The sequence below is a fragment of the Melospiza georgiana genome, chromosome 5 (genome assembly GCF_028018845.1).
Source record: "Melospiza georgiana isolate bMelGeo1 chromosome 5, bMelGeo1.pri, whole genome shotgun sequence".
Classification (NCBI taxonomy): domain Eukaryota; kingdom Metazoa; phylum Chordata; class Aves; order Passeriformes; family Passerellidae; genus Melospiza; species Melospiza georgiana.
The window spans coordinates 46,310,777-46,324,911 of NC_080434.1; the positions used below are offsets into that span (position 1 = coordinate 46,310,777).

At 35.8% G+C, this 14,135-nt stretch overlaps 1 protein-coding gene across 1 annotated transcript in view; it reads left to right on the plus strand.

The window, feature by feature from the left end:
• The window catches only part of DLC1 (DLC1 Rho GTPase activating protein), a 196,094-nt gene that overhangs the window by 39,297 nt on the left and 142,662 nt on the right, over positions 1-14,135 (plus strand). Inside the window, exon 3 of the mRNA XM_058024395.1 lies at positions 455-595. Within this exon, the coding sequence (XP_057880378.1) occupies positions 455-595 (141 nt within the window). The remainder of the gene's footprint in view (positions 1-454; positions 596-14,135) is intronic.

A 14,135-nucleotide genomic window follows, 5' to 3' on the forward strand; every position in this document is an offset into this window, starting at 1 on the left:
GTAATCAGTGTCATTAAAAGTAAGGGCATTTTAACCAGAAATGGTATATGGCTGATAAGTGTCTGGTGATTCAGGAAAACTGAGGAGCTGTACCTCTGAATTGTATAAACTGCTGGAGGGTGAAGTCATTTCATCTGCCTAATGGCTTACAGATGTTCACTAGCCTGCAGTGCTGCAGAGACAGAAGGTGGGAGCACACAGGAAATACTGAATATCAGAGAAAAATGCCAAACTTCCGCATCCTTAACTGATTTTTCTTACCTTGCATTCTACCATTTAGCTTTGATGTTAGTAGTGATTTATAATTTCAGAACAGCAACTAATGCAAATCACCACATTGAAAAATACAGCAAGCATATGTATTTAAGTGAGCTTGCCTAAATATTTTCATTATTTAGCAGAAATATGATTTTATTTCACATTTACTAAAGAGACTTGCAAAATTTTTCTACAGGACGTTGAATCTGGTTCTGAAAGTGGAGCGGATGTTGCTTCAGTAAATCAGTCACAGACTAACTTGTCTTCTAATATCCATGTTCCTGACCTAGCATCTCCCTCTTCAGTAGCTGGCTCTGGAGCTAAACCAAAGGCTGGGGTGAGTACAAAGGTTATATTTTTTTTTAAACTTCTCTCATTATTCCAGACTGGAAGTGAAGTTAAAAAATATTATACAGTTCATTACTTGGATTGTACAACAGAATGTGTGTGACACTTAGGAAAAAAAATGAAAGTGGTCTCAAAGGGACATTTTAGTGGCAAACAATACTAGAAGTTTCACATTTAAAAATACACTATTAACAGCTGATGATTACAATAAGCTGTGTTTTTACATGAGAAAATAATTTAAGGCAGCAATGCTGTTTAGGAAGTGGTATCACTCAGAACATTTCCTAAATCTCGTGAAAGGTTCTGCCAGAGAAAAATTGTGGCTGATTTAGTTGTTCAAGCCCAGTCATCCTGGTCCTCTCGAAGGTATCTACTACCCTACTGATCTGAGAAGGCCATTCTAAGGCAAAATTTGGTGAGTGGTTCCGGGTGCTTCCTTAGGACAAAGGGGAACCTCTGAACCAGCAGACGCTTTTCTGCTAGTCCCAGTGCATTCTAGGTGGTGAGGAAAGGCTGGCCTGAGAGTTCAGATATGGCAAGGAACCTCCTTCTATATTCCTTCATAGATACACAAAACTATTAGAAGCATGGTTCTTTCTTTTGCTGTTTTCTATCTTTTGAAGAATTCTTCTTCATAATGTTTCAGCCGTCAACGTGTGCAGAAATGCTCAGATGTCCTAGGAACTCCTGGTACACTGTCTGTTCCCTCTTGAACTTGCTATTTCCATGCCTCAAGAAGCACAGAAATCTAGACTTCTAAGTTTTGCGTATGCTGAAAAGTCTTAGCATAACTCCTACTCCATCTGTTCACTTATTGAAATGTTTCCAGTTACCAGACCAGCAGAAAATCTAGGATAAAATATTAAAATGAAAATGTAGCTAGCATAAATATATGTTTAGAGCAAGTCTATAAAAAGTAAAATAGAAGCCACCTGCCACTTGTATTACAATAATAGCAAGTTAACTAATGTTTTAGATTGTGGCTAACAGAAGTTCTAATAAACATTTACATTTGGGATTGTTCACTTGTACAAAAATAAATTCACTTGTAATTTATCATCAGTGCATAATTATAGCAGATAGAGAGCTCTGCACTCTGTCACTGCATACATAGCAGCAAATTCTCAAATAAGTACATATGTTATTCTGGAAGGTGATATTCCATTTTACCAGACCCTGAGAAGCACCCAGAAACTTTTTAACTTTTTAAGGTATTAAACGTCCCTTTTGAATTTCTGTGTTTCTGCTAGTATTTGGAGAACTCTTGACACCTGGCCTTGCAGAAGTGTGGATCACTTCCTGAGAGTTAGATATTATGTGTTAATTCAGCTTCAGCAAGTATTTTTGTGACTTTTTCTCTGATTAATATATCATGCTGAGCATATATGCTATTGTTATTTTATTATATAATTTTATAAATTTTTATGAGTGAAGTTAATTTTTTTCCAAACACATCTGTCTTCTAAAGTTTTGCAGTCTGCAACTCCTCCTACCCTGTAGCAATCCATGTAGTGATCTCCTCTGAAAACCCACAATGTGGTGTTCTGTCTATAAAGGGAACTTTTGGAGTTTGGGGAATTTTTTGTTTTGATTTTGTTTTTCTAGTTTTGATTTGGATTTTATTTGGGGATTGTTTTGTCAGACTAGCTATAGGAATAAAATTATTTTGCACTTGAAACTCAGTGAGCTACTTTTTAATAGGAATGGGCTGTTTCAAAGATTTTGCTCCCTTTTTGGAGTTTGTAACTGCCGATCTCTGAGGGTTCCAGATGCTTAGACTCCAAGGACAACTTCTTTTGTTGTGTTTATTAATAGTATGTAAACAAGAGTGCAAGGGTGATTAGTTATATTATGGAATGATTTGTGGTATTTTTAAACAAACTATAACAAACAGTTGACTGCATCAAAGTCAGACTGTAAAGTTAAACACCACATCATATGCAGACCTGAGTAGTGGGAATACCAAGGCAGGGCAGGGAGACATGAATCTGGATCTAGTTCCTGATAAAAAAAATTGTAGAAGATATTAACTACACAGGATACAGTAATTTTGTGTACAGACAAACCATGTCCATTCATATTCATTCAGCTTTATATGGATTTAAACCAAACTATTTCAAACAGTGTGAAAATATGTTGGGATATCCATAAGCATAATTTGGTTTGATAGCCCTAGTGGAAATTACTCACTCCTTGGTTTATGGAAAGCAGGATATTTTAAATTTTCACAAGAAGATTTTATAAAATGTTAAACAAGAATTGCATTTAAAATACAATGTCAATTAGAATATTCTATGCCAATTATGCACAAGTTGTGTAACATTTTGTGAAGGTTCACTTTGGATAGTCAAACCCATTCTTGTCAGTGTAAATGCCTGTGTACAGTACATATCCCTATGTGTAAGCACCCACTGCATGCTCACACACACAGAGAAATCCTTACTGAATGCAGGCAACACAAGGAAAAACAGGATTCTCCACAGAACATTGTGGAAAGGCTTCTCTAGGAGTCTGCAGGGTGCAGCATGAAGGCCTTTGATATGCAGATGTACTTGGTATTTTGGGCTCATGAGAAGCACACAGCTGAATAACCTCCATCCTAAATTTAGGATGACACTGTTATACCTCATGGTCAGGGTGAAATAGCAGCAAGTGACCAACAGGGCCTTTGAACCACAAATTGTACATGTTTGGAAAGGTGCTTATATGGACAATCCTTGCAAAAATAAGGATTCATGTGACTGAATAGATACAGTTCCTACATAATTTAGGATGGGAAACTAAGAAATGGTTTTGGCATCTTTATGTTACTTACATTTACAGAGTGAAAAAAATTCATGCTGCTATAATTAGCACATTTTTATGTTCTGTGGTTTTATTAATCAGTCTCCAAAATGAACAAAGATTTTTGTATATTAACATTGAGGATATACACTTGGCTAGCACTAATCACATGAGAGTTGAAATCAGGCTAAAAAAATAAGAAATCAACAGTCTTTTGCCCCAGTGGCCATGAGAAACACTGGAAAAAGAGTGTCTTTAGAAAGAAAGGAATGTAAATATTCTACATGCCATTGCCTTCCACAAACCGATGCTATACATTAGGACAATAAAATATTCTTAACAATAAAGACCAGAAATTATTTATTTTTAAATGTGGTTTTATTATTATAGAAACAACATGGGACTACAGTACTCACAATGTGTTTTAATGACTAAAAGCAAGTTACCATATCCTTCTCCAATGCCCAGTTAAAAGCTAATCAGTTAAAGAAAACTTGAATCAATAATCATTGTCCTTTTTTTTTACTTCCTCTGTACAAAAAATTGGCTAAAGGACAGCAGCAACTAAGGCCTAAAAGTTGTGGCCAAAATCTTGTCCTTGAACATCTGCTCTGCAAAGCATGTTTATTTTCTGTTCAGGTGGAAAAAAAACCAGCCATGATTATTTTCTACTCCTTGTCTTGGCAGTTTTATCCCTCCTGCTTCAACAGTGTCTAAGTTAACCTTAATCACACTGTACAAAGGTAATCAGGCATCTATTATCACCAGAATAAGTGGTACCTAGGAACAGATTGTTCTTCAGATTAGCTATAATGACTCATTTAAGATGCATTCAATTCTCAAAGTGATTTAAGACATCAGTTATGCCTGCAAGTATAAAATTACCTAGTCTGGCTGAGCACTGGAATGGGCTTCAGGCATAGCTGCTGGTATCCCTGAAGCCTTGGCTGAGTTCAGGAGTCCACTTTCACAAATCTTGTTACTGGACTGGGACAAAACTTGTATTATCTAGATGGCAGATTTGCAAATTTTTAATTTTATACATTAAAATAATAAATTTATACATTAAAATAATTTACCATAATCATGTTTTTTAAAATTTGAGCCTTTTAAAGAAAGCAAACTCATTTTGTGAAAAATAATTTTGAGATTTGTAGATTAAGAAAGAGTTCAAGTTTCTTGCTACTTAACTACACTTATTTTTAATTATGAAAGAAGATAAAATTTATTGTAAGTACAAGGAAACCTTGATTTAAAATTAAATATTAATGACAGAGAATTATCAAATTATTTCAAGGATTTGAAATGTTTACATTTCCTACTGCATTAGGCTATATTGTAAATTCAGTGAACTATGAGGTATGCAAACATACAGAATATGTCAGTGCATTTGTGCTGACAAACCTTTAGCAATGGGTTATGCAATTTGAAAAGTGGTAGATTTTGGTCTCTGAATGATACTTGTATGCTATATTTGTTTATTTATCAAAGTCCTCTTATAACTTTTCTAAATTTTCTGCCATTATAGCATTCCTTGAATTCTTATTTTACTCATTCGGGCAAATGGAATTAACTGAAAGTTAATCTGGTAAGCATCAGGGAGAAAGATCCTTACTGTGCAACATTAATTCAAATACTCTTTCTTTAAAACTTAAATATTTTATGAATACAAGATGAGAAAACTCTTCTCAATGCCTGATCAAGTTGATTAATTTAGTATTGTCTTTCATATCTATGTTTAAAAGAAAGTGGTTTAGACAACCAAGATAAGGGAATTATGGAATTAAGTTTTCACACAATCACAATTTCATTTGAATGCTAACAACTTGTTATTTTAGCATACAAAAGGTAAAATTCCATGAAGTTACATTTGCCAATCACATATAAGAAAACAGCAGGATTATACTGTATTTGTTGTATGAACTTCTCAAAAATTTTCTTTGACTTGGTATTGTTCCCCAAAGGAATCTCTATTCTAAGTATCTCTTCCTATGATAATCCTAAGTGTACTTATTTTATCTCAAATGAAATGACAGAGCTTTTTGTTCTGTGGAGTCTTTTAAGCACTATAAATCTTAAAGGTGAGCTTTTTTTGGGGGGGGGGGTGGTTGGGGGTTATCCTACAATTTGAAGCAACATCACTGAATCCAGTTATGACATCTTTGACAGGTGTCACCTTCGCTTTGTTCAGGGACAGTCTCTCTCTCTCTCTCCCCCTTTTTCTCTCACTGATCACTCAGGATTCAACACTGAGGTTTCTCTCAACCTCAGTATTGAAACCTGAGTGATCAGTGCAAAATCACAATGCAATGAAAGGTTTGCAATTTTATACAGGTACAGCATAGCCCAGGAAATACACATATTAGGCTATCTGCTCTCGGTTCTAAGTTCAACCCCAACAAAATATTGGTAATCTAAATAAACACCCAGCTTCTGAAGTGCTAAGCACGAGGACTTCTGAGACTTGCCAAGATGTCAAGTTGTACATTAACACTTCTGTCTCTTCTTGCAACTTGTTTATAGCAGCTATGCTTATATACTGGGTTTTTTTCTCATGTTTTCTGGCTTTTGTAGAGTTGCTGACACTCTCTTCAACACTGTCTCCATCTGGTTGGTTTTGATAATCATTTTTTATAAACTGAAGAAAAAGTTTATGACTTCTTCAGCTGTAACATCACTAATTGTGCCGATACAAATGTAAAGTACATTTTTTCACTGTCTGCTGCCACCTGGTGTTTTGCTCTTTTAGATGAAGGGCACTGCACAGGGGACATCAAGCACTTGGGCATAGGCAGAATTAGGGCATTATGCCAGTTAAAAGGTTTAATGATCAAAATTAATTACCATAGTCTATTTTTAGTTTATATTTAGAAATTACATATTGCAACTAGATAACAAAATGCTTTGACTGAAGAAAAAACTGTAAGTGAAAATTTCTAAGTCACTTATTGACTTAGAAGTTGTTCACAATGCAATGTTTATATTGGAAAACTAAAGAAATATGCAGACATCAATTGGCAAGTGGGTAAAAAGGGTTTTTTTAATCTACTACACATGGATAAAATAACCTGTTTAGTTATTTGCACCTCTTTCCAGCAAAAAGATGCTTCTCATGACGACACATAGATAAGTCTCCTGGCAGTCTTGTCTCCTTCCAGTGGTTTGTGGATATGTCTAAACTGTCTCATTTAATGGAACATTACAGATGAAAATTATGAGCAAATGACGTCTTCCAAAAGCTATTTAGAACCATTAGGTTAAAGGGTTAACTTAAATGTTACGGTGATGGTAACAGTGGGTGGACATTGATGTTCCCTTGGTTTAAGACAAAGAGCCTGAAGAACTTTCAAAGCACAGTGAATAGCAAATTTTAGATGGGCCTGCCTTAACATTATGTTGAGTACTTTGTTTTATCACACACATTCTGATTTTGCAGACCAGCATTGTTGAGGATAGGGATTTAGCCTCCTAAATTAGACATACACCTGAGAAGAAAGAAAACAAAACATTTGCACTTGAAAATTCATCATAAACATTCTCCTCTTGTGCAAGATAGAATGTCAGGATATCAGCATTTTTTTTTTGTTAAACAACTCTCATATGAAGCTGGTCAAGCCTAAATTTTTTTCAGTTTGCTGGGCTTTATTTTCCATGACTATACATTCTGAATGCCACTGCATGAAATGTTCCCATTTGTTGTCCAATTTTAATGCCTGATAAGTTTAGTTCAAGTCTGTCTTCTGTACTCCTCCATATGGATTGGGTTGAATCCCTACCAAGTTTCCCTTTTTTCCCTGAAGTTGCTTAAATGTTTTTAACTGCATGTCAGTATGAAATTTTAACTCTTTTTCAGCACCAGCCAAGAAAAGCATACATGACATTTATATCATTATTAAAAAAAAAAAACTTTGTAAAATTTCCCTGTCAGTATGTAATCTATATAGTGCATTTCTGCATTGAAGACTTTCAATTCTGAGATGGAGTATGGCGTTCTTGTTGCATGCATGTGGAAAGATGGGCAAAATTCTTAAATCATTTTCAATTAGAAGGCTGTGAGTGCAAAATTGCTGCAACTTTTATAAATTGCTTCTTAATGTCAGTGGCATTCATAATTTATTTGTCTGAAAAAAACCAAAATACACTAAGCACAGAAGAGTTTTATTAATAATTTGTTGTTGTTGTTTAAATTGCTACAATGCAGAGGTGTATACATCTGTATGGAATTGCATTATTTTTAGTATCAGCCAACACTAGTAAAAATGATCACCTTAGGAAATGGTGATTGGAAAGGTGAGGTACACAGCAAGTAATCACTATTTCTTAAAAACAAGGGACAATCTTCTTCAAGGATTAATTCTGTGAACATCACTGATATTTTGGAATTTAAAAGTAAAATGATCTCAAAACGTGCTTAAGAATTTTTCTGGGAAAATGTTTATAACTCATCAAAACAACTGATGGTGCACATTATCATCAGTTATCAGTTTGTCATTGGGATTTCCATGGTTTTTTTCACATCTTCTAGTCTACTGGACATCTAATGAGTGGAAAGTAGCCTACATGGATCCAAAACGGCCACAGACATGTTCTGAACCACACTGACAGCTGTACCTGGAAGCCCTTACTGGGCTATTTCTTTTACATGGAAGCTGTTCTCTTGCACTGAGTTTTATCTCAACATAAGTTCTCCTAGTGACACATGCCTTCTCTCTTTCATGCCTGATAGAGCCTTTCACAGCAAGTAATAAATGCCAAACATTTCTAGGAAGCTGTTGAAAAGAAGGAATCTGAAATTTCCTGTTAAAATTGTACTGAGATATATTGCATCAGTTATTACATCTCTACATCTTGCTTTTTTTAGAATTCTACCTCTTTGAAAGGAAACAATTGGAGGATGTGATGGGGGATTAAGCATATCACATGCAGACTAGCATAACGATTTTAATGATGTAATTCCTTGAAACACCATTGAAGATCCATGCCGAAATGAGGAAAAAAACTGTTCTGTGTGAAAGCCTTTCATAAACACCACAGAAAAGGAAGTATGTATACATTTGTGACTATTTCCATCCTATTCAGTGATAACTCAAGATACCTTCAAAATCACCTGGAGTAGGCTTTCAGAAAGGGTCAGTAGGTCCCCTTGCTGGACAGTATGAAGGGATGGAAAGCAAGAGAACTTGGAGACTTGTTGCGGAAGCTAGGTTACAAATTTAGTGAGAACTGGGGATAAAGGGCTTTAAAGCCATGAAAAAAACGTGAATCTTTTGCCAACAGACCAATAGGTGACGGCTGCAACTTTATGCAGCCCAAGAATGTTGGACAGGACTTTCAGCTGGGACAAACTGTTGTTGGATGCTGAATTTTTTTATTACCTCATAATTTGCCAAGGACGCCTTTAGTTTTAATTTTGGGTTGTTCTATGAAGAAATCCATTGTATCTCTATCAGACTCTGAGAGTACTTATCCCACCTCCAAGGACTTAGATCACTGGGAGAGAAAGTAGTCAAACTAAACAGCATGGATTTAAGACTGTCTTGTGATTGAGAGCCTTTACCTTATCACTCAGCAATTCAGAACAGAAAAAACAGAATGTTTTGAAGACGGGAAAAAATAGTGTCATTTCAGGAGCTGATTTGTAAGATAATGCTTAGGTTCAGTGGTGCAGTTGTTTCTGTTTCCTCCTTTATGTGATTCGAGGAAGGAGTTCAAACCACCCAAATGTCCCATGCAAGTACTGCTATGTAAAGCAGGTGAGATACACAATGACAACAGGCAATCATATCTGAGCTGCCAAAAAATTACTGAGAAACCTACTGCTTTGTGTATCTGGTGTGTTAACTATAGTCACTAACAGTTAACTCCAAAGTGTTACCTATTAGTGACCATTTAAACTAATATTAAAAAAGTTGTCATGATAAGATAGGAATTGTTCTATTTATTATAAAGTAATGTTACTGTAAAACTCTTTTTAAGTAATCCTCTATTATTCATATCCAAAAGTTTGGTGCTTGATGGGATTTTGGCCTATATTGAGATATTATGAAATTTAAATCCCTTTTGTCATAGTAGTATATATAAAAACAGGAAAGATCAGAATTATTTTAAAATTATTATTTACTTTAACTTAACTATGCTCCTGAATCATTAAAGTGTATTTTTTCCTGTTTCTTCCTTTTGTTTTTTTTTTTTTTTCCTTTTTCCTCTTTTGGTTTCTTCTTTCTTCTTTCTTTCTTCTTCCTTCATCCTTTATTCTCTTTCTTCTTTTTTTTTTTTTTCATTTTCTCCAGTATTCCTTTTATTTTCTTTGCATTTTCCACCTTTCTGACTTTTACTCTGGCTCTGCATCTTGCATAAAGTCAGTAGAGTTACTTTCACCAAATTGTACCAGCCCTGCTCCAAAGTACAGTTTGCCTCCTGCATATTCCATGGCTGTCTTTCACCAGATCACTCCCAATAAGATCACTGGAATGGCTGTGGAATGAGCAGCCACAATCTTGCTTATTTCTATAAGCATCTGAATTTCTTCTCCTCTAATATACAGCTGGACAACCAGTCTACCTGTGAATTGAACCGGGTAGAATATTGGCACTTAGTGCAAAGATAGGTATTTGATGTTTTCCCAGCCATGGACTGAGGACCAGTGCCCCTGGGGGACAAGGACACCACTAATAATTGTTTACACTGTCAGTCTTGCTGGTATTGAATTCAGACTCCATAAATTCACGTCTCTGCTTGCAGTTGTGGTTATTTTAAGTGTGATTTGGGGGGGAGGAGAGGGGGAGGGGAATAATGTGTATTTAGTTGAAGGGAGAATATGCAAAACCTCAAGAAAGGAAAGCTGTATTAAAGGGGAAAGAAACAATGTAATATGTAAATATGTCTTTTGTGAGAATTTCCTGTGTTTTATCTAAGAAAGAATTTCAGGCTTGAGTCCAAGACAAATAAAGGAGCACAGAACGAGGGAATGAAGACAGAATTTGAGTAAGAAAAACAGTGACAACTGTTTAATCTTTCTGCCAGTAGATGGAGAGCACAGGAAAGTAGAAGCACTCACATAAAGAAAGAAGGAAAAAACCTTGCATCAGCTTCTTTAAGGGAGTGATAGATGAGAGAAGAAAAAAGCAAGAAGCAGGGTGGGGGGAGGGAATAGACTCTAAACCAGGAGGAAACTGGGGGTAAAAAAAAAGGTTTCTGAAAAGTAAAGAGGAAATGACAATTCCTAAAGTGTCAGCTTAGCTTGGTCAATCAGTTTGTTGGTGAATAAATAATTATCTTCTTTTATGCCTTGTACCCTGTATTCTTTACTTCTGGAAAATGGTTTGAAAACGTAGCATGAATAGTTTGCATTACTGAAATGGAATAAATCCATGTCTGCCTTTTCAAGTACTTTTCCAGACACAGACATGCTGTGAGTGACGTCATGGAAAACCTTTTCTTTTTGCCCTTTACATATACCTCTCTTATAAGGAATTTTCTTCCTCCTGAGCTCTCCTTCTTCCTGTCTCTCTCTCACTCTCTCTTCCATGTCTCACTTCTTGCTTGCTTGCTTACTTTCCCTTTTCCTTTTCTTGTCTTTCCTTTTTTCTTTTTTTTCTTTTTATTTTCCTTTTTTTTTTTTTTTTTTTTGGACTTCAAAGCCAGGGTAGAAGCAAGGAATTTGGTTAGCTCTCTGTTTAATAGTTGAAAGAGTGTGGTTTGGGGTTTTTTAATGCATAAAATTCCTCTCAGTGAGACGTGCCACACATTCTGATCTCTCCCCTTCAGGCAGTTACACACTATTAAATATGGGGTTGGAAATGACACGCGTCTGGAAATACAGAAATGAAACAACCTTCCACTTTCTGCAGTGCACTGTTCAATGAAGGTGTTGTAAATTGCTAATTGAATGGCATGGGCTTCTAGTTAGTGGGGCTTTCTATAAATAGAAACTGTACATTCCAGTGTGTTGCCACTTTTTTATTTTCTTCAGACTAACTGAAGAACCTTCTATGTTACACAGAGATTAGCAAAGGTGTTTTTTTCTTTTTTGTAAAATACATAGTTTGTGCTCTGAAAGCTTGTTCTATTTACCTTCTCTAACCAAACTGTCTTTATGACATTTTTGTACTATCCCTGTTTTAAAACAGAAGTAAAATCCAGGCAACCTGTAATGGTACCTGATACTCCCTCTATCCTACCACCCAATAAATGGTGAAATATGATTACTGTATTTTAAATAATACTCCACATATTACATAGAAAATAATAGCAAAGTATTGCCATGAAGAATACAGAAAGGCAAGCAAGGTACTGCTTGAGATGGAAAGATATGAGATCCTTTGACCTCCCAAAGTTATGAAGGTCAAAGGATCTCATATCTTTCCAATATGGATTCCCACTCTGAGAAGACAGAATGGCACTGGATAATAAGCTTCCCAGCTTATTCTTCCACAGTAGTTTGATAGGTGACAAAAAACTGCACATGGGAGACATCTAGTAAGGAATTATAGGCCATTGAGTCTGAAGATTGCAATGAAGTAGGGTTTAATTTCATTGAAGGGAGTGGAGTAGATGATTGCATTAATCACTCAGTAGTGTGTGATCCTGTAGAATGCACTTTCTTTACAAAGCCATCACTCTTAGTCCAGCATATTTTAACTGCAGTGCTACAGCCCCAGAGTGTGAACACAGCTTACTAGTATCGATGTGTAAATGCAAGATTATGTGAGATTAAATATACTGTACCCTTGAAATGTGATGAGTTTCAAAACACCTCAAAAGATTGACTGAGATAGGTGTCCTTGGAAGACTGATTGAACTTTCATATAGCAAAATTTTAAATTTAAAATATTTATTATTTAAAATTCTGAATTTTCCACTATTAAATTCAACAATTCAGTATCTGATTGGAGAATCCACGGGGTGATAGTTTTAAGGCAGATAGAAAAAAACATGACAGAAAGTGATAGAGCCAATTTCATATCAAGCTTTCAAACCATTAAAACAGAACCGTGTTGGCTCATTGTAGAGATTTGTTACACAGTCACATGTAATTTGTCTAATTCTTCTTTTGCTGCTTTGCCAATACAAAAGCAATTCAAGAAAGATCTAGTTTTTCTGTTGCCAGCACTGAGTGATATTTCAACATACTTAGGGTTTTCAGGGTTTTTTAAAACCTCTATTCTTAGGAAAGGAAAAAAAACTCCTTAGCAGATTTCTCACGTAGTTTAATACACCCTGTAGATAATGTATTGGAATACAGAAATTACTGAGAAAAAAATTGGAACATTTGGATTCTATATGAGGAAAAGGTAGACTTTTTTTTTTCCCTAATTCAAAGAATGTATCTACCTAGAAGCCATTCTGCACTTCAGGAATTCATGTGATTGCCAAATTGTGAAAATATTGCCAAGAAATAAAGGAATTTGGGGATTTATATGTTCTCTTCCTTGCACGTCTAATAAGGAAGAATTTATAATTTCTTCCAAGAGCCTAAGTTCTGCCTTGAAAGCAAACCAAAATTTTCAGATGTCTAGTTAACTTCATGCTAAAAATTTCTTTTCTGTAAGCAAATGTTTAGGAGTCAAACTTCCAAAAAGTATGTTGCCCTTTGCTCTTTTTCTTTTCATGTCCCAAAGGCATTTGCACTTTTCTGAGGTATTTGTTCCCTTCATCCATCTGAACATCACACACCGTACTGAATTCAAAACATAGTTTTTTTAGTCATGGGCTGAATTTTGTGCCTACATAGAATGCAGGTAGTTTTTCCAAAGTGCTACCACAGAGAATCTCTGATAATTTTTCCCAGTCCCACATTGTATTTATACCTCATTTTTATATAGTTATGCAGAATTTTCTTTTTCTTTTTTTATTTTTTTCCTTTTTTTTTCCCTGATGGGTCCTTTGACACACCTATTGGAAAATGTTTAGCTGATAGATGAGATTATTTGCCTAAGGAATTTTGAAGACCAAGAACTTTTGAAGAGCAGGACCTTGAGTCACTGAGACAGAACCGATATGTCTTGTAACCTCATTCAGAATTTCACAATCCTTGCTAAACTGCAAGATAAGGGCCAAAGGCAACAAGCCAGCAGGAGCCAACCCAGAATGTGCCAAAGTTCATAGAACAGTTGCTTCAGGCTAAAGTTTGGTGACCCTTAATCACCGGGGGTCATCAGTGTTGCTGCTGCAGGGCCCTGCAGGACGTGAGCCCACTCAGATCTCCCGCTGCTCCTGCACAGCAAAAGCTGGGATGGGAGATGGGATGCACGAATTCCTCGGCAGCATTCAGCCCTGCCTGCCTGCCTGCAAAAATGCTTTTTTGGGTTACCATCCTTCCGTAACACACGTGTCTTCCAATTCTAAACTTCCTTAATCTCTTGCAAATGGTGTGGGTGGGGTTAATCGCAACACAGGCAAAAGATTCCTTCCAGTTAACATACCTTGTGTGCTTTAGGTACTGTGTTTTGTCATTGATTGATATTAATGTAAGAACATACGAACACAGTTTGAGTTTTAAATCATTTTTTGTTAAGTCACAGTGATAACACTGTTGAGAAAGGCCCTTTTCCTGTTAAGTCTCCTTTGACTGTTAGTATTACCTTCAATAACTGCACTACAATGAGTACGTTACATTGTTGCATAATCCTGTGAAAGACTGTACAGAAACAACTGGCATTTCACACTTATATTGCAACAAATTCAGCATGCAAGTATTCACTGACAAAAAACATGATTTGGTCTTGTGGTCTGTAACAAGATAC